Source organism: Colias philodice, chromosome 30, assembly GCF_061535455.1.
Source record: "Colias philodice isolate Cphi_HAF_F1 chromosome 30, ilColPhil1 Martin Lab GWU primary, whole genome shotgun sequence".
In the NCBI taxonomy this organism is placed as follows: Eukaryota; Metazoa; Arthropoda; class Insecta; order Lepidoptera; family Pieridae; genus Colias; species Colias philodice.
Window position 1 is genome coordinate 5,139,104 of NC_143115.1, and position 27,044 is coordinate 5,166,147.

At 33.3% G+C, this 27,044-nt stretch overlaps 1 protein-coding gene and 1 long non-coding RNA gene across 2 annotated transcripts in view; one reads left to right on the plus strand and one right to left on the minus strand.

The window, feature by feature from the left end:
* LOC149475537 (uncharacterized) overlaps positions 1 to 27,044 on the minus strand; it is a 134,716-nt gene that overhangs the window by 105,578 nt on the left and 2,094 nt on the right. Inside the window, exon 2 of the mRNA XM_089713392.1 lies at positions 5,380 to 5,530. Within this exon, the coding sequence (XP_089569518.1) occupies positions 5,380 to 5,473 (94 nt within the window). The 5' untranslated portion in view covers positions 5,474 to 5,530. The remainder of the gene's footprint in view (positions 1 to 5,379; positions 5,531 to 27,044) is intronic.
* Positions 21,065 to 22,974, plus strand: LOC149475542 (uncharacterized). The gene is made up of 3 exons (XR_016318034.1): positions 21,065 to 21,632; positions 21,759 to 21,820; positions 21,895 to 22,974. It is a non-coding gene; the product is annotated as an uncharacterized LOC149475542 (long non-coding RNA).

Consider the following 27,044-nt stretch of genomic DNA (forward strand, 5'->3'; position numbering starts at 1 on the left):
GTGGTTACTAGTGACCATTGACCATTAACCGTTGAAAGTTCATTGACCCCTGGGTAACCGCAGGTATTTAGACCTTAAATTCCTTGTTATTTGGATTATGGGAATACCTTGAGAATGTTATTTTCTTTGGTTTTGCTTTTGGTGGAATTATTTTCAAGTATATCGATAAATGATACAAAATTTAAGATTGAATTATGATAAATGAACAATTAAAATATTTTTAAGCAAAACACATTTAGACTGTTGAAAAAATGGCTACAACAACAATAAATCATCATCATCATCAATAAAGCATCGTATATGCAGGACCGGCAGCAGTATGTTTCTTACAATAGAAGTCAGTCCGAGCCCTTCTTTACAAGGTCTGGCGTAAGTCAAGGCAGCAATCTCGGTCCTCTGGAGTTCGTTCTAATGATTAACGACTTACCGGATGTTCTGGAGTACAGTCAGTGCCTACTTTTTGCCGACGACCTGAAAGTCTTTCTCCGAATAAACGAGGAGACGGACTGTGAGCGTCTACAAAGTGACTTGCTAAACATCTTCAGCTGGAGTCAGCAAAACAAGCTCCATTTCAATATAGCTAAATGCTCCGTAGTCAGTTTCACTCGCGCGAATAAGAGTATACACTACAACTACTCGCTTGGATCCGTACCTATTCAACGGGTGAATAAGGTGCGTGATCTAGGAGTATACTTCACACCGGACCTGATGTTTCGTGAGCACATCACAAATATTTGCAAAAAGGCTTACAAAAATCTTGGGTTTCTACTGCGGCACGTAAGGGACTTTACAAATGTAGCAACTGTAAAAGTGCTATACAACGCGTTAATACGCAGCCACATGGAGCACAACTCCATTATTTGGTCTTCACACGAAGAAAAATATAATGTCATGTTAGAGCGGGTTCAAAATAAATTCGTTAGACACCTTTATTTTAAACTTTACGGGGTATACCCCTTTTACCCATTAATGTATCCTACCTTATTCATACTGGGTATGGTAGGGTACAATGAACTTAGAGTGCGACGGGAATTTTCCCTTGCGCTGTATTTAATTAAATTATTGCGGGGATTTGCACATAACCCTGGAATGCTGCAATCCCTTTCTTTATGTGTGCCGGACAAGTACACTGAGAAGCGTCACAGGCCGCCGCTACTTTACGTCCCTCAGGCGCGAACCATGCTGCTCGCGAAGTCTCCTCTCGTGCGAGCACTACGCATTCTCAATGACGTCCATGGCAAAGTGGACATTTTTACGTGCCCATTGGGTGAATTAGTAAAGGTTCTTTTGTATATTATTAGCTATTAATTATTGTATTATTATCGTGTTAATTTATTCCTTAGATTACTATCTAGTTCGTAAGTTTAAGTTGTTTTATTATTAGTTTTAGTTTTTCTGTGTAAAGTTTTTAGTGTAAGTCAATACCGCATTAGGTTAAGCCTGTAATGGTAATTTGATGTTATGATAAAATAAATAAATAAATAAATAAATAAATATAACATAAAAATTAGTTATGTAGATATCAAAAAACAACATACCCGTTATCTTTTACATTTTGTTATATCTGTAGGTTATAGGTATAGGATCTACCCTTTATAAAAAACTTCATCAAAATTGAAACATCAATTCCAAGGGTCCCGACAAACACACACACACTTTTTTCTCATTCGGTCAAAGCTCCGCGTTAATGAGATCTACAAAAAACATACTTAACGTCAAATTAGTGGTACAAAGATATAATTTGATCGCTTTTTCCACGGACCTTCATTTAAAATACATTATCTGGACCATAGATTTAAGAATGTTTAGACAGCCGAATCGTAAAATAATTATATTAAACTAGCGGTCCGCCCCGGCTTCGCCCGTGGTACATATTTACGTTTTCTCTACATAAGAACCATCCTCGTACTTCATGGAATATAATAAAAAAAGAATTATCGAAATCGGTTCAGCCGTTCTCGAGTTATGCGCTTACCAACACATTTTGCGATTCATTTTTATATATAAGATTATACCTTTGCATATAAAACGACGAAATGATTCTCTTTTGTTACAAAATAACATCGAAAATTCTTAGTTGCATGAAAAAAAATCTTTCTATGAAAAATCTTTATAGGTATGAAAAAAAAATTATTTCTATATAGATAAGAACGTAACAACGATAAATTACTATGATAAAGGTACATAAAAATCGTTACTATACCTAAATTAATTTACTTTTTAAATTATCAGTCACACCATTAATACACTATTAATTATTCTAAATCGCATGAACAGTTCTAGAAATTAACTCGCACACATCTGACCTCTTTTAATAGAGATATTTTATTTAAACCAAAAATAGATTTCTCACTAACATCAATACCAACATACATACACTTTGAAATATACAGTAATAACTTAAGTTGTTTGAAGTGGTAACTTGCACCGCTTTGAATAACCCTGCTTTTGATTTAGTTTGTTTATCTATACATACCTACCTACAAACTACATACTATATATGACGTTTAAATAACAGTAATATACTAAATGTATTATTAGTTACACAGACAAATATCAGTACACAAATGTCAATCATATTTGTGTGTCTGTTTGTACTGGTTAAAGTAAATCGATTTTGATGTGATTCTCAAACGCATTAAGGTCATCTTGTAAAAAGTTGCTTAAGATCTTCTTAGGAGTAAAACTAAACAGAATAGCAAAAAAATAATGAAATACTAATAAATTTAAAAGTGGATGAAGACACATATACCTATTACCTATACCTAAGTCATAATGTTATCTATACATATAATAATTTACCTCTAAAATTATACAGCCGTTAATAACAAAAAGTAGTAAACATTCTCAGTCAAAAACTCCCAATCTGACAAAAAACTACTTGCACATTAAAAAACAGTGAAACAGATGTGAAATGCATTTACCCCATACCCTACGATAGCATCCTAATGGGTTTTTTATTAAATGTACTAAACTAAATAGAACTTGTGTAAAAGATCTAGCCCTTAAATAAGAAAACCTATAACACTGCCTTTTATCTCTCATATAAAACGAGATTTTAACTATAAATAAGCTATAAGTTATATAACAACACGCTACGACCAATAGAAGCGAAGCATTTAATGCTAAAAATATTATAGCTGAAAATGTTACAATTATGAAAAACATCCTTTTAACAACAGATACATGAATCATCCAATAAAACATAATATATCCCATAATTTTACCATATAAATCCATACATCAGGAAAAAATTAGTCCCATACAACCCCACGCTTTTACCCCACCCCCTCCCCTCACGTCAAAACTCAAGGGTGAGCTTTGACAAGTGTGACGAATCGTTACGACGTATCAAAAGATTTTTTAACATCTGTTTAAAAAACAACAATACGGCGGTTTACGATACAGTGGTGATGCTATTGATTTTATTTTTATACGTACTTGAGAGGAATTAAATTATTTCTGCCACTTGATGCGTGTATTGTTTTTTTCGATTCCCACTCTTGATACATTTTGGACACGTGTACAAAGTATTGAAATATAGAAGTGCGCTTTATGCCCTTAGATTTTCATAAAATACCTATTATTATACATTTTGTTTCTATTTAAGTAATTATACTCTTAACGAAGTCCATCTAAATCTGTTCAGCCATTTAGGCATGATTGACACACATGGATGACAATAATTACATGCAAATATTCATTTTAAGAGTAAATACTATAAATAAATTCGTATTAAATAGGTACCTACTATAAATTATCGTCTTTAATTAAAAATGTCCGCTCTGAACATTATAAACTCTACATCGCCACCTGTTACAAAAATTACGTGAAATAAAATATAATTGGAAGTAAATTACATTAATACGCGACTTGATAGACGAGCCAAAGTTATGGTCCGGTAATTAAAACACCACGATTAAATTTTATAATAAAACTTTTGTAATAAACTGTTATATATATGTTAAGCATTCCAGTTCTAATATTTAAAAAAGAAAGTTTTTCTTTTTTAGCCAATCACGCAAAATCTAATGAACTAATTTTGATGAAATTTTACCAATCAGATAGTTTAATTTAAAACAAAAAAAATCCGCAATACCATCTAAAAATTATATACTTGAAAAAGCGGTTTTATTTTTAAATAGATCGAGATTTAAATCATAATAACCGTATTTTTAACTCGTTAAAAACAACAAGAAAATACAACAAGGCAGCCCCAAGCGATCCCTGTTCTTATTTGACATCTTCCCAAAAAGATGTAATTTTTTTCTCTGTTATTTCTACAACTTAATCTTAACATTTTCTTATAACTTAGAATGCTTGAGGGCTATGTACCGTGCGTACTTAGTTAAGTATAAACTAGACATCACTACATAGTATAAAACAAAGTCGCTGTTGCAACAGTCCGTCTCTATGTATGCTTAAATCTTTAAAACTACGCAACGGATTTGGAAGCGGTTTTTCAACACGTGTTTTAGCTTCACCTGTATGTTTGTAACCGTTTTATTTTAATAGATATTGATTCAAGGTATATATATAGTACATAATTAAATATTTCTACGGGCGAAGCCGCGCGCGGAAAGCTAGTAATATACGTACCTAATATAAATACTTAGTAGGTACAAAGAACACAAAACTTGTTAATATAATTTCTGTATTATATTAATATGAAAATGTTTTCAGTAATAAAATAAAGAAGGAAGATTTGATTATTTGCGATAAATAAAAACAACTCAATTAGTTATTAACTTGATTTATATTAAATTAGTTGATTTTATTTCTCTAGAAAACTCAGGTCAATTGTTTAAATTATAATATTTTTTTGGACGCAATTGTAATACAGGTTGCCTGGTAGAGATTGCTGCTTAGCAATAAGGCCGCTCCGAGTACAAACGATGCCTTTTTCGTAATCATATTTTTTCTTATTACTAATAATTATAATCCTACTTAGGTATATTACAAACGCGAAAGTTTGTAAGAATGGATGGATGCTTGTTACTCTCACGCAAATACTACTGAACAGATTACAATGGATTTTGGCATGTATGTAGCTAAAGACCCAGAATAGGACATAGGCTACTTTTTACCCCGGAAATCCCACAGGAACGGAAACTATGCGGGTTTTTCATAAAAAACGCTGGCGGAAATATAGTTTAAAATTAAAATAAATAAATTTAAAAAAAAGACGTGTGGCACTCGGGGACTGCCGCGGTAAAGCTATTGCTGGTATTGCATGCTATGCCTTCAAGCCACACCTCCGAGCCCGTCGGAGTGGGGAACGTGAGGTTTTTTCGTTACTGAATTTCTCGATTCGGTCCCCGCGCTCAAGGCCCGCGATAGAAGCTATGCAATAGCTTAATAAATTAAAAAAACACTTACCATAAGACGGGTACACCGAGCACGCGAGCAGCAGGACGATTCGCGCCAAAACAACGCTCAATTCGAACCGGAACATATTCAAAATGGCCGCCATCGCGCGCCAAATCACATAATAGTTCACCGTCGAGTCCTTGTCATTCGTTTGGTGAACCTGGAAGAGACAACATTCAATATTTTAATAAAGATTATAAATGAACTTAAATATAGTGCCTGGAAGAGATCACTCTTTAGTGATAAGGCCGGCGGCCGCCCTCTGTGCTAGTTTAGCTATAAGTTTTAGTATTAAGTAATTATACAAATATTATGTATACAGTAAATTATAATAAATAAATCCTATCCTACTAATTCCTTTCCTACTTGATATTTTAAATGCGAAAGTTTGTTAGGATGGATGTGTATGTGTATGTTTTTTATTTTCTTTTCTTTTCTTTATTGGAAAACATACATGTTTTTTTATCTGCAAATACGACTGTAGCTAAAGAGGATCTGCAAATAAAATTGGTCACCCATCCAATTTATGAACGCGCCAAGCGTTGCTTAACCTCATTTTTTTAGTACATATTTTTTATGCGACTGCTCAACGCAGTACAAATTTTATATTTATAGCAAGTAAAACCGCGGTTTAAAACTAGTTATTTATACCACATGTATCTTTCAACACGCACGTAAATCTAAATAAGCTGACACATCAAAGACAAAATGGATGCGCCAAGTTGGATGAAATAATAAATGTCTGACAGGATGATTCTTAAATTTGTAATATAATAAACTAGCCACGCATTTCTCGGTATTATTTCTATAGCTTATTATTGTTATTCTGATATTCATGAGCTACATCACTGCAAAGTATCATCAAAATCTGTTCTGTTGTTTTTGAGTAGTTAATAGAGTAGCAAATAGCAATCATACATCCATACATTTTTACAATAAATCGAGTCGACTGCAGTGTACGTTTTTTTAATTCTAAGGAATTTAAAATTATTAAAAAAGACGTGTGTCACTCGGGGACTGCCGCGGTAAAGCTATTGCATGCTATGCCTTCAAGCCACACCTCCGCGCCCTTCCCCGTGGGGAGCGTGAGGTTTTTCGTTACGCAATTTCTGGATTCGGTCCCCGCGCTCAAGGCCCGCGATAGAAGCTATGCAATAGCTTAAAAATAACAAGATCCGAGAAAACCTATTAACTATTTTAAGACGAGATCACAACCCAGGTCATTCTTACCTATTATTCAAATTAAAAAAAAATCAAGAAAATCGTATAAAAATAATACACATAAGGTGTACAATCTGTCTACATAAAAACATTGAACTTAACGCTTTTTTGCGCCCATTTCTATCCAACAGAGCAAAAAAGTGTAAGGTTTTGTGTTTGTTGTCTTTACTTTTTCTACGACAGATGGATGACTACTGTTATTTGTTGGTGTAAAAAAAAAACGTCAATATACCCTTTTTTTTTCTAAACTACTGAACCTATTTTGATGAAACTTGCACGGATACTGCGTTTGACTTTAATGTGGGCGAAATAAAAATTTGCAGATATGTTCTAAAAAATGCATTGTACATATAAATATTTAAGTAAGTATATGATGATTGATGATGATGATGATTACTTATATTATATTATTATCATAGTATATTTTTTTTTTCAAGTAACATTTACATGAACCTTCATTTTCGAAGTTGGTTAAATCATGCTTAAACCATATACCTACTCAAAGCCTACTCATATATTATTACGTGTTGGTACTTACGTACCGTACCGTACGTATGCTACCTATATAAAAATACACATTTAAAAAAAATTGCTCTTACAGAAGTAAATACCTGTACGAAAATATCAACAAAAAGCATTGTTTTCCAACATTATTTTTAATAATTAGACCGTTGTAAAGAAACGTGATGTACGGAGGCAAAAAAAGGCGGGAAAAAAAACAAAATGGCTGCCGCGTTTGTCATGCGACGGATTGTTGGCGGGTTTCGGATATATTATTCACTTTTATGGTATATTTTTCGCTTGACGTGTACAAAATATTATAATCTCTAAACCTTTATAAAACTAGCTTTTCCCCGCGGCTTCGATCGCGTTCAAATTTTGCATATATACCTAAGTAACCATTCTCGAATCCAGAAGACACAAAAATTTAAAATCGGTCCAGCCGTTTAGGAGTTAAATGATAAAGACACGCACCTAAGAAATTAAGTAAATAAATAAGTAGAAAGAAGACAGCTATAAAAATGAATTACATTTTTTAATTTGATATTACAACTTGAACGCTCTACCATCTCGAACCATTCGATTTTCATTGAAATTTCAACCACTGCACCAAACAACAAATTACAAAGAATTAAATAAAAGCCAATAAAGCGATGGACCGTAATTGATAATACGAGACCCCAATATTGTTAAACGGTTGAATTGGCCCACAATAGTTTTAATTTATTCAATGATATCGTACAATATTCGTCGAGTAGTATGATATGATCATGTACCGCTTTCTCTGTAAACTAGGGTTAAAACTTAAAAGTAACTTGTTACCTGTTGACTTATATATCCTTACTAATATTATAAATGCGAAAGTAACTCTGTCTGTCTGTTACTCAATCACGCCCTACTGAACCAATTTGCATGAAATTTGGTATGGAGATATATTGATACCCGAGAAAGGACATCGGCTACTTTTTATTGCAAAATATGTACCACGGGCGAAGCCGGGGCGGACCACTAGTATATTATAAAAAGCTGAAGAGTTTTTTTGTTTGTTTGCTTGTATGCGCTAATCTCAGAAACTACTGGTACGATTTGAAAAATTAATTCAACGTAGGATAGTCCATTTATCGATTATCCTGTGTATGTATTTTCTGACATGAACTTTCATCTCCTTTCTTTAAATCACTTTTTCAAGTATTTTGCGACTTTCTACTACCTACTTAAGTTTAAACCTATTTCTATCGAATTTTAAAATCATCATCTTATCACATCATAATTTTCCAGACGCTAAAAAACCGATTCACAAAATAAAAATGGAAAAAGCACTCATCTATCGACATCCAGCCCATCACTATCGCGGCCATTTCATCACTGCAGTTAAAATGATGTATATTTTAATAAACTCGAGAGCTGGACACCGAAAACGCGTGACCGTGTGACCTGATTCCAAAGCGCCGCGCTGCTAACACAAAAAAAATCTTAACGTTCAACGCGAGTTCTAGTGATGTGCTGCAGGGGTATCGATGTATGTCGATTTTTAATATGTTTTATATAGGAAATAAGTGTTCCGGAATGTTCGGTATCCTCATATACTTGCTTAATTCTATTTAAATAAATCTTTCGAATTGTGCTATTTTTGTTACATTTCGTAAACTAATGTCCGAATTTAATATTTAATACTTTTATTCAAAAGTATTTATTTGTTCAAAATTTCATTATTTTTAATCGAAAACGCATCAAGTCTATCTAGGTATACTTTATGATTTTGCAATCGAGAATCTCTATTGCAATCAGTTAAAACAGTCATGCTCATGTGATTCATTATTCTAACCATTAAGACAGTTGCAAATCTAGATGTATCTATTTTATGACCTAGACGTGACGCATTATAGACCTAAGCGGTATCTGTAATGATAATTGCTTTCTTGTTTATGAGTTTAATTTGTAATAAATAAAAAGCTAGGTAAATAAAAAATAATGTATGTTATTATTTTGTAATGTGAAAGATGATTATTTTACGTATCGCCATCTATAAATGTCAAACTAAGCAAAGTGTTCGGTGCCTTACCAAAAAACGATACTATTAAAAACATCGACAAAAATCTATCGACACGCGCCCACCCTAGCCATTCACCTGCATAATTTGAAGAGTCCTCCACAACTCCGACCCCTTTACCTGTCTCTTTCTTTGTACGAGGCGTTTAGTTCATCCTTGAAAATAAGCGAAGAAAATACTAAGTGCTCGACGCTCATACTCGCCTGGTACTCGACTCCTTGGTTTGAAATCGTAAGTAACGCCTCTTGGCTATGCTGCCCTGGTACTTTGTGCTTTTACGGATTTTGAAATGTCGTTTTAAATGGTGTATTTTTTTATATGTTTTGATTGATAAGACTTATTTAACTGGTCATTGATAATTTTGGGCTTGAAAAAGGAACGAAATAACGTCATGGATATCGTGTCCTGGTTACCTATTAACCATGTACAGTGGATTTTATAAGATGTTTCAACGAGCTTATTTATTATTTTTTGTTTAATGTAGATCCGTGAGCCATGTGCAAATTTCATCAATCATTTATTTCAGGCCAATATAATTTGTACTATGGTTAATCTTATATATAAAATTCTCGTGTCACAATGTTAGTCTGCATACTCCTCCGAAACGGGTGGACCGATTCTCATGAAATTTTCTGTGCATATCGGGTAGGTCTGAGAATCGGCCAACATCTATTTTTCATATGTACCACGGGCGAAGCCGGGGCGGACCGCTAGTATATTATAAACATATTATTAAGCATGGTGACAGTCAGCTGCAGTTTTGTTTGTGAATTGAACAATGCAGTGTATTTTTGCAAAATTCCACCCATTCCAGTGCTTTTTTATACCAGCTTAAAGTTTAAAACCGGGTGAAGCCGGGGCACACAGTTAGTATAACATATAGACACATTAGATTGACAAAAATCCCTGCCACAGACGGTTGCATGTCACAAATGACACATAAAACGTTTTATAGTTCCTCTTTATGGCTGGATTTATGTCGGCGCCATTTTGAACCTGGTTACCATGGCAACGCATTTAAGATCAATATGATTTTAATATTAATCTGCGCTAATACTAGCTTTAGAGCACACTAGTGATAGTGCCTGGATATCTTTGTGCTAGTGTGGATTATAATCTGTGTGTCAAATTTTATCTAGATCTGATCAGCTGTTTTGTGTATGTAGCCAACCACTCAAACAATCTTTCGGATTTATAATTTGAACATGAAGTTGGATTGGACAATGCATGCAAATGGTTTCGTCTGTTAAATTATCACGTCTGAATCACTGCAAATATTATTTTTTTTAGATAGAACATTAACAGACATTCAGCTATTTCAGTAACTAAAACTATTTATATTATTATGTAAAACGATTCTAATCTACAATTTGTATATTAAAGTAATTATGTAATACCTATTTAGGTTAGTCCCTCTGTCAAAAAGTCAGACAGATCTTTCTCAGCTTTCTCGATCTCAGCTTTTAAAACAAATATCATAATTAAATAATAATTCTCTAACTTTTCAATGTCACAAAGGTAAAAACAGCCCTAAAGGTAACTACTACAGCCTAAAGGAACCGAAGTAAGTTGAAATTTGACCCCTTTCCCTTACGATGGACGTTGACAAAACTTGCTTAACATGGGTTATTATGTGTGGCGCAAGTTACAAGCTTTTTCTCGAATATTTCATAACTTGCTGTGCTCCGCGTTTTTACCCGCAGTGCTCCGCTCATGTTGGTCTTTGCGAGATGATATATAGCCTATAGCCTTCCTCGATAAATGGGCTATCTAACACCGAAAGAATTTTTCAAATCGGAATAGTAGTTCCCGAGATTAGCGCGTTCAAACAAACAAACAAACTCTTCAGCTGTATAATATTAGTATAGATTAAATAATATTATTACAGCAAAAAGACTATACCAGGAAGTCGTTCATGCTAACGATTTTTAGCTGAAGATATATGATGTCATAAATAAATGCTTTAAATTTTTGTTACAAGCTTTTTCATGTAATAAAAAATAAGCAAGCAGTAAATAACCTTACTTGTTAAAATATCACGCTACTTCTCTCGACAGCTTTTTTATCATTTTACATTTAAAATATATGTATACCTACCCTTCATTATCAATTAAATAGACTCAAATCAAAATAGCTACACCCCATCACTTGTACCACACATAAAAGCTGTCATATTTGTATGTACCGTACTTTTGTAAGTCTTTCATCTTATGTAAATCACTGTTTTATTAGAGAAAGGCTTAAATTAAATAATTTTAAATACGATTTATTCGTTGTTTGTACTAACAAATGAGAATTTAATTAATGTTACTAGCTTTCCACCCGCAGCTTCGCCCGCACAGTCAAAGAAAAACCCGCATAGTTCCCGTTCCCGTGGGATTTCCGGGATAAAACCTATCCTATTTCCCGGGATAAAAAGTAGCCTATGTCCTTTCTCGGATATCAAAATATCTCTATACCAAATATCATGCAAATTGGTTCAGTAGTTAAGGCGTGATTGAGTAACAGACAGACAGACAGAGTTACTTTCGCATTTATAATATTAGTATGGATTATAACGTAAATACCTATAGTTGTATTTTTCAATCCTTGGTTAAAACTTATTCGTTGAATAAAATGTTAAACTACTCTAAAATGTGCTCTAATCTTCTTAATACTATTATAAAGGCGAAAGTTTGTAAGGATTTATGGATGTATGGATGTATGGATGTATGGATGTATGGATGTTTGTTACTCTTTCACGTAAAAACTACTGAACCGATTACAATGAAATTTAGCACACATATAGAGGGTAACTTGGATTAACACATAGGATAGGTTTTATCCCGGAAATCCCACGGGAACGGGAACTATGCGGGTTTTCCTTTGAAAACGCGGGCGAAGCCGCGGGCGATAATCTAGTTGCCTATATTTTAACAATGAATAGGTGACATTTTTTATTAATATTTAGATAATAATATATTGGACGGATAAGTTTTAACGTTGTTTTTAACCAATGATTGAAAAACCGGCCCTTTAAGATATATGTACCTAATTAAGACTAGCTTGTGCTAGCCGTGCCCCGCGGTTTTACTCGTATTGTTTTGTTCTTATTGGTCATAGCGTGAGGATATAATATAGCTTTCCTCGATAAATGAGCTATAATATAACACTGGATTTTTTTAAGTGGACCCCGTAGTTTCCGAGATTAGGGCGATCAAGCAAATAAACAGTCTCTTCAGCTCTACATATGAGTAGGTATGGAACTTTTAGTTTTTAGAGCGGAAATCTAAGAGTTAAAACAAGGATCCGAACCCTGGACCCTTCCCGTCTGCTACCAACTTACTAACTTGCAAATTGCCAGTTAATAACACCAATTAAGACAATTATGTGAATTGTGTTGCCAGCAACAACCGCTTCATTTCCCACATACAGTTTCGCTAAAAATATACGTAATTATTATAATAATACTCAATTAAATGTTCGTATTTACTTGATGACTTAAGTATTTGGGTTAGGATCCTGGTGTAATTTATAGTAATTAATTCATTATTTTTGTACTAAGAAAGTAATTATTCACTTATTTAAAAAAAACACTAAAAAACGCTTTAATTTATTGAAGTGAAACTTTAGGCGCGTTGAGAGTAAAATTTCAAGGTCGCGTCATGGCAATACCGTCACGTCATGGAGTATGGCGACGATTTTGGTATCTTTGAATCTTGCCAAAGAAGTTTCACTTCTGACACGTGTGCTCGGCACACACGCTCTTTTTTTTAATTATTTTTTGTTGCAGTTGTTGATTCAGGATGGGTAATAGATAAACTCATGAAATTATTGTATTGTCACTTACCTACTGTATACAAAGATACTGGTGAAGCTAATAATAAAAGCGTATTAAAAATGGCGCGCTAAAATTGATTCACATTTCTCCTTACCGGCTGAGTCAAAATTGATAACGTTCTTGCTACAATAAATATTAGCATTCTGATAAATCGCGATTGTGAAAAATTACAACCGTACTCCTTCAGTCTTGTTTGTTTATTTTTGGCTTAGTCATTCGTGAGGTTTTAGCAATGACTTTAAGAATTTCCGCTTACTGTATGAACTAGCTTTGTAATCTGACTTTGCCCGTTAAAAAGAGATTTAAAGGTTCTAATTGATCTTCTAAATAAATTTCTGACTCTTTCTTAGAGCCGATCACGATTGAGACTAACCAACTACGCAGAAAATATATTATTGTGCTACCATTTTAACTATTTCATAACATGTGTTACCTATACTATCTGTGTGTCAATATTTCACCCAGATTTGTTCAGTTATTACGTATAAGTTATGTTGTTATCATATTTAAAATTTTATTGCGTGTATGCAATTGCTCTACAAAGATAAACAATTCTGCATCAATCTATTCCATAAACTATCGATTTGTCAAACTTAATTCAAACTAATTCATCCGTTCCATACCTCAACTAAACATACATGATACAACCTACCCACACACGAGAAATTTATATAAAAATAAAATATCAACAAACAGAAACACATATGTAGGTACCTACATTTCCACTTCAATAATGAGGGTAGGCTACAATTAAACATTTATTGATTCCCTTCTAGCTCATTGGGCCAGGTATTGTACGTTTCCGTTGCACGGGACGTCACGGCACGGGATGTTTTATTAATTACTAGCTGTGCCCCGCGGTTTTACCCGCATTGCTACGCTCCTGTTGGTCTTAGCGTGATGTTATATAGCCTATAGCCTTCCTCGATAAATGGGCTATCTAACACCGAAAGAATTTTTCAAATCGGACCAGTAGTTCCTGAGATTAGCGCGTACAAACAAACAAACTCTTCAGCTTTATAATATTAGTATAGATGGATTTCAAATGTTTTCTCACTTATAATCAAACTCCAATAAAGGTCAGATTAGCTACAGACATTATGGTTTGAAGCACCTACAATCTACTCTGTATAGTATAATAAAACAATTTCGATATATTTACCACTAGCTTTCCACCCGCGGCTTCGCCCGCGCAGTCAAAGAAAAACCCGCATAGTTCCCGTTCCCGTGGAATTTCCGGGATAAAACCTATCCTATGTCCCGGGGTAAAAAGTAGCCTATGTCCTTTCTCGGGTACCAAAATATCTCTATACCAAATTTCATGCAAATTGGTTCAGTAGTTAAGGCGTGATTGAGTAACAGACAGACAGACAGAGTTACTTTCGCATTTATAATATTAGTATTGATTACTAGGTACACCCGCGCGAATCGATACTCAATATAAAATATTTTAATCTTGAACCATAATCAAGAAACTCAAAATAGTTATGCCCACCAATTTCAATACCACACACAGAAAAAAAAGTATGTATTCGACATTTAAAATCTCACAAGCTTAAATGCCACACAGGCAAAAAAAAAACAAAAAATCCGTTCAAAAATACAATGGACACGCATATTTATGAAATAACAAAACATATTTCTGCACGCTCATCGGTCGAACCTTTTCTTTATGTTACCTGCGCTGATTTATACATTTCCGTTCGTTTGAATTTCGAATCATTTCGAATATCGAACGCTTTTGGCGCGTTCCACATGCTACAGATAATAATTTCTATAGACTATAGATTGTAGAGATATCGATAAATATAATGTTCCTGCTACACCGCAAAAAAACTATTCAAGTATTTTTTTGTTATTTTTTGCATTTTGTAATACTGAATATGCAATACTCAGACCTTTCTAAAGTAATATTATAAAGAGAAAACATTTGCGTTTCTGTATGTACTTATGTTTGTTTTCACACAAAAACTACAGGATCGATTTCAAATATCTTTCACCTGCAGAAAGCTACATTTTTCTAAGTCACATATGACAAAGCCGGGCGGAGCCGGGATTACCAACTAGCTTATTATATTTTAAGGCTTCATGATTGGTTGATTTTACTATAATCTAAATTCTCGGCTAGTTTGTTATTAGGTACTGAACATGATCAATTTTCAATTTAAACTTGCAACTTTAAAATTGCTTTTTCAGTTCATGTTTTAATACCCTATGTTCCAAATTCCCAAGCATAGCCAGATTAAATCCTAGTTAAATTATCTTATTATTGAAAATATACTAGTTTTGCCGCGCGGTTTCACCCGCGGACGAACCCGCGGGCAAAATCAAGTATTTCCGTAGCTCATGTGTTATTCTGATGAATAACCTTTACTACTTTAAAGTTACATTCAAATTTGTCTAGTAATTTTTACGTTCTTTTCAAGACAAACATACATCCATCCATTCGTATTATAATATTAGTAGGATAATAATCGACCGAGTAATTGAAATAATATCAATTTATAAACAGCACGTGGGAATACGGCCAATTATAATTTATATAATTTATCTATATAGGGTAATTACTCAGAAATTACATATAAATTGCTTTTCCTTCAAGATTGCTGAGTAATTAAATGTAATAGATAGTAGCACAGTATTACCATTATTTCCTACAGTAGTGCGACGAATGTACTTGTGCAGAGAAACGGAGGGGAACTGGCGGGGGTCGGGCGACGCGGGCCGCGTAAAGCAAACACGCTTAGTTTGCTTTACCTAGCGCGAAAGGATGACGCAGTCGTATTTTTTGTGTAATAATTTTATTATACATAGGTACTTACATATTCTATTATGGCGCGCACAAACTGTTCGGTTTACGGATGTAAATCTACATTGAAATCCCAGAAGGAAACAATATTTCAGAAAGATTGTATTAATTGTATCTGTTGAATTAAAATCAAATCTATGTATATATGTTGTACTCATTATTTTCTAATCAGATTGTACATCCCAATGCGAATGCATTACTTAGTTAAATGTTATAATATACAATTAAGAACATCCAAAAATAAAGTGTCCACGTAAATAATATTTAGCAGTGCAATATCTGTAATTATATATTTATGAACAAATAATTACATCAGATTTAATAATCGCAATTATTTTGAATGTACATATGAATAAAGATTTCATCATAATATTAATAATCACAATTGTTTTATTTCCCATTTGTTGCAACCCTAGCGTATTTTCGTGTGGCAGCGTCATTACCTACGCTGGCGGCGGCATCGCGCGACATCAAAGGCGATTCCTTACTGTAGGAAATAATGGTAATACTGTGATAGTAGCCTATTACTATTATCTTAATAATATTAATAAAGCTGAAGAGTTTGTTTGTTTGTTTGAACGCGCTAATCTCGGGAACTACTGGTCAGATTTGAAAAATTTCGGTGTTAGATAGCGCATCTATCAAGGAAGGCTATAGGTTACATACCATCACGCTGAGATCAACAGAGGCGGAGCTAAAGTAGAAAATATTTATTTAACTAGCTATTTTAATTGCTCTAATAACAACAAATATCACGACGCTTCAAAATATCATTTACAGAGAGGAAAATTAAGATGAGCCAATTTTAACAATTAAATCTTTGAATTCCCCAAATATCTTTAGATTCATGACTTCATGAGGATAAAAACTGATTCGTGTTTTCTTTCTCAATAATAACTTTCACTTAAATTATATTTTTGTTGACTAATATTTAGTGTGAGTATAAACCTTTATAATTCTTAAACCGTGTGAACTAGCTTTATAAAATATGAATGAGCGCTTAGTCACTGGCCTGTCATAAAAAAAGTTAATTCTATTTTTAATTAAAATGAATAATTATGCTTTACATTAACCGCACTGTATGTGTTATTTATTATTCATAGTTAGGTATATAATAATTTAATAAATAATATAATAAATGGAGTTTCTTGCAGGTTCTTCTCCATAGATATTGCTTTCCGAATTGGTGGTAAATGTTAAAAATGCAATCACGTTTCAAAAGTGCTTCTAGTTCTAGACATTTTTTGACCTAAAACGTATAATTTGGCGGTAAACAATACGCCATTTTTCTTTCTTAATAATTTTGATCATCTATGCCACTCTAACACGCATATATCTTATCTTAGTACACACAGTAACTAAAAACATTTAAGCAAATTAATTAAATTGCATCTGAAGAAATACGATTCCAACGCTAATGCGTCTAATGGAGAATATATAAAGTTACTGAGAAATCTATTTCCAAACACATTTTAATCCGTTGTTATTTTTCAACTAACTGTTGAGTTAACGTTCACAGAACTGCTATTTGAACCGACTTCAAAAAATGGCAGTTCTCGATTCGTCGAAGTCATGGACCGATTTGAAAAAGTTGAATATAAAGTAATATTCTAGAAGAATGGAATTCATAAGTAACTATAGCGATCCGCCCCGGCTTCGCCCGTGGTACCTACATGTTTAAACTATCCTATCTCTCAAGTTGGACCGAACTGCACATGGTGTGCGAATTTTATTATTATCGGTTAAGTGGTTTAGGAGTCCATTGAGGACAAACATTGTGACACGAGATTTATATTATGTATAGGTATATTAAAATTTATAAGACTAGAGTTACAATTTCAATATTTTATATTATCATCTACATGGTATCCTATTTTAATTAATACTTCGTAGAAAACTCCTCCGAAACAGCTTGACCGATTTTTATGACACTTTTTGTGTATATTAGTCGTTCTGAGAATAGATCGTAAACTATTTAAAACCCAGCTTGTGATCATATAAATACTAAACATCTTTCCTTGAAAAAATAATAAACAGAGCTTGTGTTTTTAGCTCTTTAATAAGTTGAAATTATTTCATTGTCATCCCTTGATATAAGTGTACAAATGTTTGAATTAAATCTGTCCGTTTAAAGTGTCAAAATCGAGTCTAAAGGTCACATACAAACATACAGATAAAACATCGGTTACATAAAAACATACAGGTGAAGCTAATAAAGCGTGTTTTTTATTCATCTACCTTTATCTCAGTATACACCGAAATGCTAAACCATCACCGATTCGACTCGATAATAGTGGGCAGGGTTGGATTTCGTAGTATAATTATACTATTTGTACCATATTTTCATGCTTTGTAGTATGTAGTATCGTAATACATGTATACTATGCAAAAATACCATAATTTTATCCTGGGAACAAATTGTTTTATTGATTCAGTCAGCTTTCCTACAAATCCTACAATTGAGGGAATTTTTGTACATATGGCAACATTAAATCAGGCTAGCGCTGCCACAAGCTTCGGGGTTTCCCCTCGATGAATGTAGAATTAAACTCTCCGTTGTTTTGACGGAGTAGGATAGATATATTTTATGTATGGTGCGTGTGAGAAAGACGATGATATAGTATAGAATTCGTAAACAAAGCGATTGTAGCGTACTGCGTACTTCTTCGATAGACAGTTCGACACCGAATTTAACCCTTCTTGATTTAACCCCTTCATCCCGCTGTCAAAGTCAAACTATTGTAGATCTGGATGACATCGCATGCGTAATTTCTAAAATGGCGACCAGAAATTGCCTTTGGTCTTGTAATTTCTTATGTTTTTTATTCTATAAATTTATTTTATTAATCAATTTTAGTTCTTTTATTTAAATTTAAAACGTAATCGACAAAAAACGAAACGTAGTATAATTTATGATTAAGTAGTATAATTTTTACTTCCATAGACAATAATTTTCGGAGGGTCTGAATCCAACACTGATAGTGGGCGTGTGAACTGTTTGGATTATCGCTGAGTATTTACAAACTTGAATGCGGTCATTGACACGGAAGTATGCCTTTTGACCAACTGCGGTGTGGAGGGTTATGTTTTTCGTGTTTGTAGGTTTTTGCCTCGCCCGTGTGTATTTTAAATGATGGATTTGCTTGAGAATTGTTGATAGATTCGTCTTAATTGTATGATATCTTTAGGAAATTCAAAATCAAAATTGCGATTAAATACAGCAGATTTTTGGCACCAAATAAGTATTCAAAAGGTTTAAATTTAATTGACAAAAAACAGTTACATTAATAATAGTACGTACCATCACTACCTACGTCCTACACATTATATTATTATAACAAACCCCTCCTCCGCGTCTGTTTGTCTGTTCGCGATAAACTGAAAAAAACTACACCGATTTTCATTATGTTTCCACAAATGGATAGCGTAATTCTCGAGAAAGATATAAACTTACATACTTAATTTGTTAAGTTATAGAAAACGCGAGTTGAAAGCCACTTTAATATAATAAATTTGCCTAACATAAACACATCTATAAATATAAAATAATCATACCATCTTAGGTTGATGTGAACAAGTTTATAGGCTAGTACAAAAATAGGAAACCTGAATTAAATCTAGGCTACGACGGCCATGTTTGTACCGTTAAGCCTGCCTTATATGTCTCTTACACCTTGGCCACGGACACCGGCGGCGCGACCGACGGCGCGACGGGCGGCGCGGCAATTCGCGCGGCGCGGTAAGCATGCCACGGGCAGTTGCGTTCGCCGCCGCGACTAGTGTAGACGAGGAGACGAGATGGCTTTATCAAAGTTAGCTCGACGTATTGTTTGGAGAGTAGCAGCTTTTTTGCTCAAGATTTAATGTTTGGAAGATATAGTGGAGTACACGAATTAAATAGAAATCGTGTTACAGACGGAGAATTCCACCAAAAATATGAAAAATATAGGCATGATGAAAAATTATGTTGCGGGTGGCTAGACTTCCAAATAGCTGGTCTAGCTAGAATTTCTGCAATAAAAGCTTCCGTCTCCATTTTCGCGAAAAAAAAAACAAACTATTTTAAATTAAGTTCGCTCCGGGAGTAGTCGCCGCGTCTGCCGCTCGACTCCGTGGCCTGCGCCGTAATAACTCATACATTTGTTTCGATCGCTAGTCGTGCCGCGCGATTCGCTCGGGGAAATTCGCCGGTCGTCTCGCTGGTCGCCGCTGCGCGTGGCATGCCCAGTACATTTCCATACATTTGATTCATTCGCAAGACGCGCCGCCAGTCGCGCCGCGCGAATTTTCGCTATAGCGAATTGTCCGTGGCCAGCACGTTAGGTAACCCAGGACCATTGTTAGTAAAAATGAATGAAACTTGATGATATAAATAACTCAAGATAAACAGAACTTTCTCGTATTAACTATTTTAAATATGAAAGTGTGATTCTTTATTTGCTTTGGTATAACTTAAGAATTACTTCACTACATAGTATAAAACAAAGTCGCTTTTTCTGTCCCTATGTCCCTTTGTATGCTTAAATTTTTAAAACTACGCAACGGATTTTCATGCGGTTTTTTTAATAGATAGAGTGAGTCAAGAGGAAGGTAATTTATTAGGTTTTAGACAAAGCGGGCGAAGCTGCGGGCGGTAAGCTATAGTTTAACTAATAATCGTAAATCATACAATTTTACCTTATCTGAAAATAATTCATATTATTATGTATATGACTTTATTTAATGACTGCAAAGAACAGCGTGAATTTACAATACTAGAATACCATAAACCGGTCACGCATCCAAAACCTGACCGCGCCTTGATTTGCTTAACCCGCTTATCGTTCACAGACAGAATGCATCTAAAAATGTATTCTTACAAGTATTTTCTCTATGCAAATATGTACCACATTTACCAAAATTTTATATTGCACGCCTCATAAGCGAAGCGTTGAGGTGGGTACTACTGTCACTTCGCGCAAAACATCTGATTTTTCAAACTTAAAATGTCTTTATGTATCATACATTGCACTTGTAAGATAATACATATTAAGAAAAAACACTATTTTTAACATTCATGATATTTTTGATGTCATTTTTGTTATTTAAACTAGTTAAAAAACAGTTTAAAAAAGTTCTGTCTTGGACGTCCGTGTGTCTGTATGTGCGGAGGATTTTCTTGTTAACACGATAGCGACCGAAATACTTTACTAATCGAGTCTTTTTTTTCTCTTACGCTTGAGTATGCTCAGGAATAAAACCCTTTCATTTTTCAGGGTCTGATTCGATGTGGTTTAATTGTTATTAAGGTGATGAATTAATTTTTCTAACATTTACGGCCCTTTTTAAACCTTCGTAATTTTTATATTATTAAAGTTGTCGTGATGAAAATTCTTGACAAGAAAGTTCAATAGTAACACAATACGTCTACCGTTTTAGAAACATGATTCCATGATATTTTCTCGATAGAAAAAAAATACAAAGTTCTCATTGTTATTTTTTTTTAATCTCTGGCATCTTCAAAATAACAAACGTAAAGTTACGACTTTTTGGATATTAACTATAAAACATACAACCTATACGTCTACCGTGTTAGAATTTTGAAATATGCGATGGTTTTGAAATAAACAAGAAATACTTGAAATTAGCGCCTGACCAGCCAATATAGCGAGAGCCGCCCTGTACCTTCCTACCCCGATCGCTGCACGAGTCATTCCCGCTACGGCCGTCACACGGGGAACTTGTGTCGCTTGCGCAATCGTAAAAAAGGGTGACAACACGATAAGACAAAATGAGACAAATGGGGACAATAAAGAAAATAAGAAGAAGAAACATAAAGGTTGGAGGAAAAAGAATGCTTACAATTGGAACAAATTAATGAAGTAAGTTGGTTTTATTTTAAATTTGATGATAATTGTATTATAGACGATGTTTGATATGTACCCCTGTTTTAAGTACATAACGAATGTGAAAGATTTTTTCATTTATAGCATAAATAATCTTTTCAGAAATCCGGAATCCAGAAGGAAAATAAACCCACTGATTGTTCACAATGTGAACCCACTCCTTCGTAAGTACCTTTATTCAGTCAAAAATGTATGTTATCAACGCTCTACTGGTTTTATCGCATGATTCCATTTTTAGCAAAAAGCAACAAAGTGCAAAGAAATAAAAAATCATGGTGAACTTAGTGGAAGTATGGTGGACGTAATATGGAATTATGGAACAGGAGCTCGTTGGAGTAGTATTATATTTAAAAAAAATACGAAAAAATTTCAAGAATTTCTTAGTAGGTGGTAGATAAGTATGTTGTATAAAGAATTTGATGTTGATATTTATTTCATTTATACTTACTACACCTGTGCGGGAAATTGCTTAGTACTAAAACCGGTTTATATTCATATTTACATAGTAATGTGAGTTTTCATTTCGAAAAATTTTGTGTAAGTATATTAAATTGAGTTCCTGGGTGATCTGGAAACACAATTGGGCCCGGAGGATGGCGCTGCAGTCACTCCTCCTAATCACATGAACCGATTTGGATGAATATTTGTGTGCACATTTCATTGTTGTGGGATGATTGGTTGATTCGTTTTCACATTAGCTAATATTATGTATTTTTGTTGTTAGAAAGTAAACTTAATTTAATGTTTATAATACATTATTATTGGTATAAATAAGCCAGTGTTCGTCTCACATTGCTGTACCTGCCTACCTATCCTACCAGGGCCTAACTTTGTTCTGGCTATTTTATTTTGATTATTTGTAATGAATAATTACAATTATAATAGAGTGCAAAAAATAAATACATGCGTCAATATATTTTGTGTTTTTTTTAAACAATTTTTTTATTTAAAAAAATATCATTCCGACCGCGGCTTTGCCCGCGTGGAATTAGGTTATATCGTGAATCCTGTTTTATCCCACAGAAGTGTTCAGTTCAGATAAAAAGTATCCTATGTGTAAATCCAGGCAATTAGCTATATTTTATCAAAATTGGTAATGTAGTCTTGACGTGATTAAGTAACAACTAACAAAAAAATATACAAATTAACATCCAAAGTTTCGCATCAGTTTTACTGTATTAGCGATATCTTCCACTCTTGACTTTGACTGAGAAGAATTAGGGTTTATAACTTCTTTCAGAAATAGTACCTTTCATTTCTGGGCATGATGTACCTAATATCTACGTCAGCATCAAATTCTATCTAAATCAATTCAGTAGTCCGCGTAATTAGGTACCATTTCATTTTTTCAGAGTAACAATATTTTTTGTTATTTTAAAGATTATTTATAACCTGTATTATTTTGTAATAAAGTAAACATTACGAAATAATAATAATTAATAATTATTAATAATGTCTAAGTAGTTGTTAAAAAGAAGATAATTTTGTGTTTATAAGCAAGAAAATAAAACCAATAAATCAACAATTAAATATATGTATAACAATATTATAACTGTATGACGACTCCATACATGTTTGTCCCGAGTCGGCCAGCGGCAGCGCGGCGAGTATGCAAGAATGACTTCGCGCACACCCGCGTTCGCGATAGCGAGCTATTAGACTCCGCCCGCCAAGCAGTGGATTTTTTTTTGTGTATCGTCTTAAATAAACAAAAATAATAATTAATAAATAATTATTAAAAAAAAATTATGAGGCGTGCACTTTTGGATTTTCCAAACTATTTTATCTCTTGCATTAAATTTATAGATATGAGTAGGTATCACCTTACTTTTTTATAGTAGCTATCATTTAAATCTATCAAGGGTAAATTTGTATTGATGTATGATCAATACAAATTTATCCTACCACTCAAAAAGAGAGAATCAGAATCATTTTGAATGTCATATGGACACAGTACACTTTTAAACACCAATCAGACTGACAAATTACTAAAGTTAATTCATTATAATAAGAGCCAGTCTCACCATTTGCTGATTAAGTCCCTGATAGCTTTCCTTTAATGACATATTATTTAATATTTTCATGTTACATTTTAACTACCAGATAAGTTAATCTATACCAATAAAAAATTGGAATGTCTGTTTGTGATATTAAAAAAAATAGCTTTTTACTAAATGCATATGGATTATGGGTGTATAAATGGTACATTTATATAGCAAAAAATGTTGTGTGGTTTTATGAAACCACGGTAAAAGTGAAACTTAGGCACAAAATTATCGTATTTGTACGATAATTATCGTACGGTTCCGAACACTGCTTTATAGTTTATACCTACTCGGCAGCCGACCGTCACGAGACATGCGCTACACAGACCAAAAAGTTTGAGACGATGTAATAAAAGTTTCACTTTAAAAAGTAATTTTAGTCTGTCTGTTTGTTCCGGTTAATCTCTAGAATAGCTAAACTGATTTTGACGGGACTTTCACTGACAGATAGCTGATGTTATTAGCTAGTTGGAGTAACTAAGGCTACTTTCTATTTTGATATTTCATAAGAATTACGCAGGTGAAACCGCAGGGTCGCGGAAGAATTCTAACAAATACCCGCGGCCCCATCATTAAAGCGGCTCGACGGAACACAGTGGGGTTTTAGTCGGTAAGAATCCGACATAACCCACGGCTCCTTCCCCGGGGGCCGTGGGTATCTTTGGAAGATTTCCCCACTATAAAAAAAAAAAAAAAAAAAAAAAAAAGGTGAAACCGCAGGACACAGCTAGTCAGAAATATCCTAAAGTTATGAAACAATGTACCACACTACATAGTCAGGAAATAAAAATAGCCTCAATAACATAATATGTTTACATTACTGAATATTATGAGTCAATTGTTGACATAAACTACTTGCAACTTGATATTTTTAATAACATCCTTTCTTCACTTGCATTGCTTATACAATGAAATTATTTTGATATGAAATTCTTAAGTACCTACTAAATTTTATGTAAGTACTTATACTATATAAATATTACATAAGTACCTTTCTACACTTATTATTTCAAAGTATATTATACTGAAACTAGCGGAGCACACGTGTCAGAAGTGAAACTTCTTTGGCAAAATTCAAAGATATCAAAATCGTTGCCCAAGAACTGTTTCCTTAATACTATTGTGATTATATATTTTCTTTTTTCTCGTTTTATCTTTCATTAATTTGTAATACTGTATATTGAAATGAATTTAAAAGAGCAACTATGGAATTTCTTGCTGGTTCTTCTCCATAGATACTGCTTTCCGAATCGGTGGTAGTTAATTGTTAAAAATGTTATGACAATTCAAAAGTGCTTCTAAAAGAAGTTTTATTGAATAAATAAATGTTTAATTTTGAGTTTATATATTATAAATAATTAAACAAAAAGTACATATTAAATATAGATCAGTGTGAAATCTCAAAGAAATTCTTTCCTTGTACCTACTAGTTGCAGTTACAATACATATTTATTTATATATCTAAAACTAGATTTCCGCCTGCGGCTTCGCCCGCGTTTTCAAAGGAAATCCCGCATAGTCCCCATTCCTGTGGGATTTCCGGGATAAAACCTATCCCATGTGTTAATCCAAGTTACCCTCTATATGTGTGCTAAATTTCATTGTAATCGGTTCAGTAGTTTATGCGTGAAAACCATACATACATAATTACAAACCTTTCCTCTTTATAATATTAGTATAGCTATGTACGAATATGTAAATTACAATCCTAAAAAACGATAACAACTTAACTGTCATCGCTAAGCTGTAACTTACACTACTTGCTAGTACATAACTGTACAACTTGATTCTCTTGATTCAAACCTGTTTTGCTACTTTGCTTTAAATAGACTGGGATGAACCTAGATTCACGGAATGTCTAGACATAGGAAGCATTTTGAAATACTGAAAATCTGTAATAGTGATATTAAGATGAGTTTGTTTGTTTGAACGTTCTTATCTCAAGAATTACTGGACCGATTTCAAAATTTCTTTCACCATTGGATTTGTACATAATCCCTGAGTGCTATAGGCTATATGTACCTCAGGCAAAGTAGGGACTGACTACTAGTATAATAATATATGTATCCTGAATCAATTTGAAAAATAGTCTGGAAATTACGATATAGACTGTAGTTATGCAAATTAAAAATTATTTACATTACATTTTATAATAACACCTGATAAACTTATAAAAACATTGACCTTTAAACTACAGATATGTATTATCTAATTTTTGTATCTGTATGTTTTATATTTAATTAAAAATTATTTACATTACTTACATTTTATAATAACACCTGATAAACTTTTAAAAACATTGACCTTTAAACTACAGATATGTATTATCTAATTTTTGTATCTGTATGTTTTATATTTAATTAAAAATTATTTACATTACTTACATTTTATAATAACACCTGATAAACTTTTAAAAACATTGACCTTTAAACTACAGATATGTAAGTATTATCTAATCTAATTTTTGTATCTGTATGTTTTACATTTAACTAGCGGTCCGCCCCGGCTTCGCCCGTGGTACATATTTCGCAATAAAAAGTAGCCTATGTCGTTTCTCAGGTATCAAAATATCTCCATACCAAATTTCATGCAAATTGGTTCAGTAGTTTAGGCGTGATTGAGTAACAGACAGACAGAGTTACTTTCGCATTTATAATATTATTAGTATGGATTAAAAATTATTTACATTACATTTTATAATAACACCTGATAAACTTATAAAAACATTGACCTTTAAACTACAGATATGTATTATCTAATTTTTGTATCTGTATTTATTATATTTAATAAATATCTGCTTTAATTTATCACTGCATTATTTTATGGTATCTTCATATAACTAACATTCTCCACTAAGCTCTTTTACGCACATAGTCCTCATTACAATATCTTGTAAGCTTTAATTTTCATTTTTTGGTATGTTTGCAATTTGTAATTCATATTTTAATCTATTGCTACATATTAACTAGTGTAAATCTGTAACGGTATTATTAGTTTTTAAAGTGAAACTTTTATTACATCGTTTCAAACTTTTGGTCTGTGTAGCGCATGTCGCGTGACGGTCGGCTGCCGAGTAGGTATAAAGCAGTGTTCGGAACCGTTCGAACAGTTTCACTTTTACCGTGGTTTCATAAAACCACACAACATTTTTTAAATAATGAGTCTTTGGTCTAATATAAGAATTTATATTATTATATTAGACCAAAGTCTATGGTAGAATTACCATAAATACTTTTTTCGTAAACCTACATATATTATACAGATAAAAAAGGACAGACCATAGAGTATACACAATATTGATACCTATGTAGTACTATTAGCATTACAGTTAAGACCTAGGCTT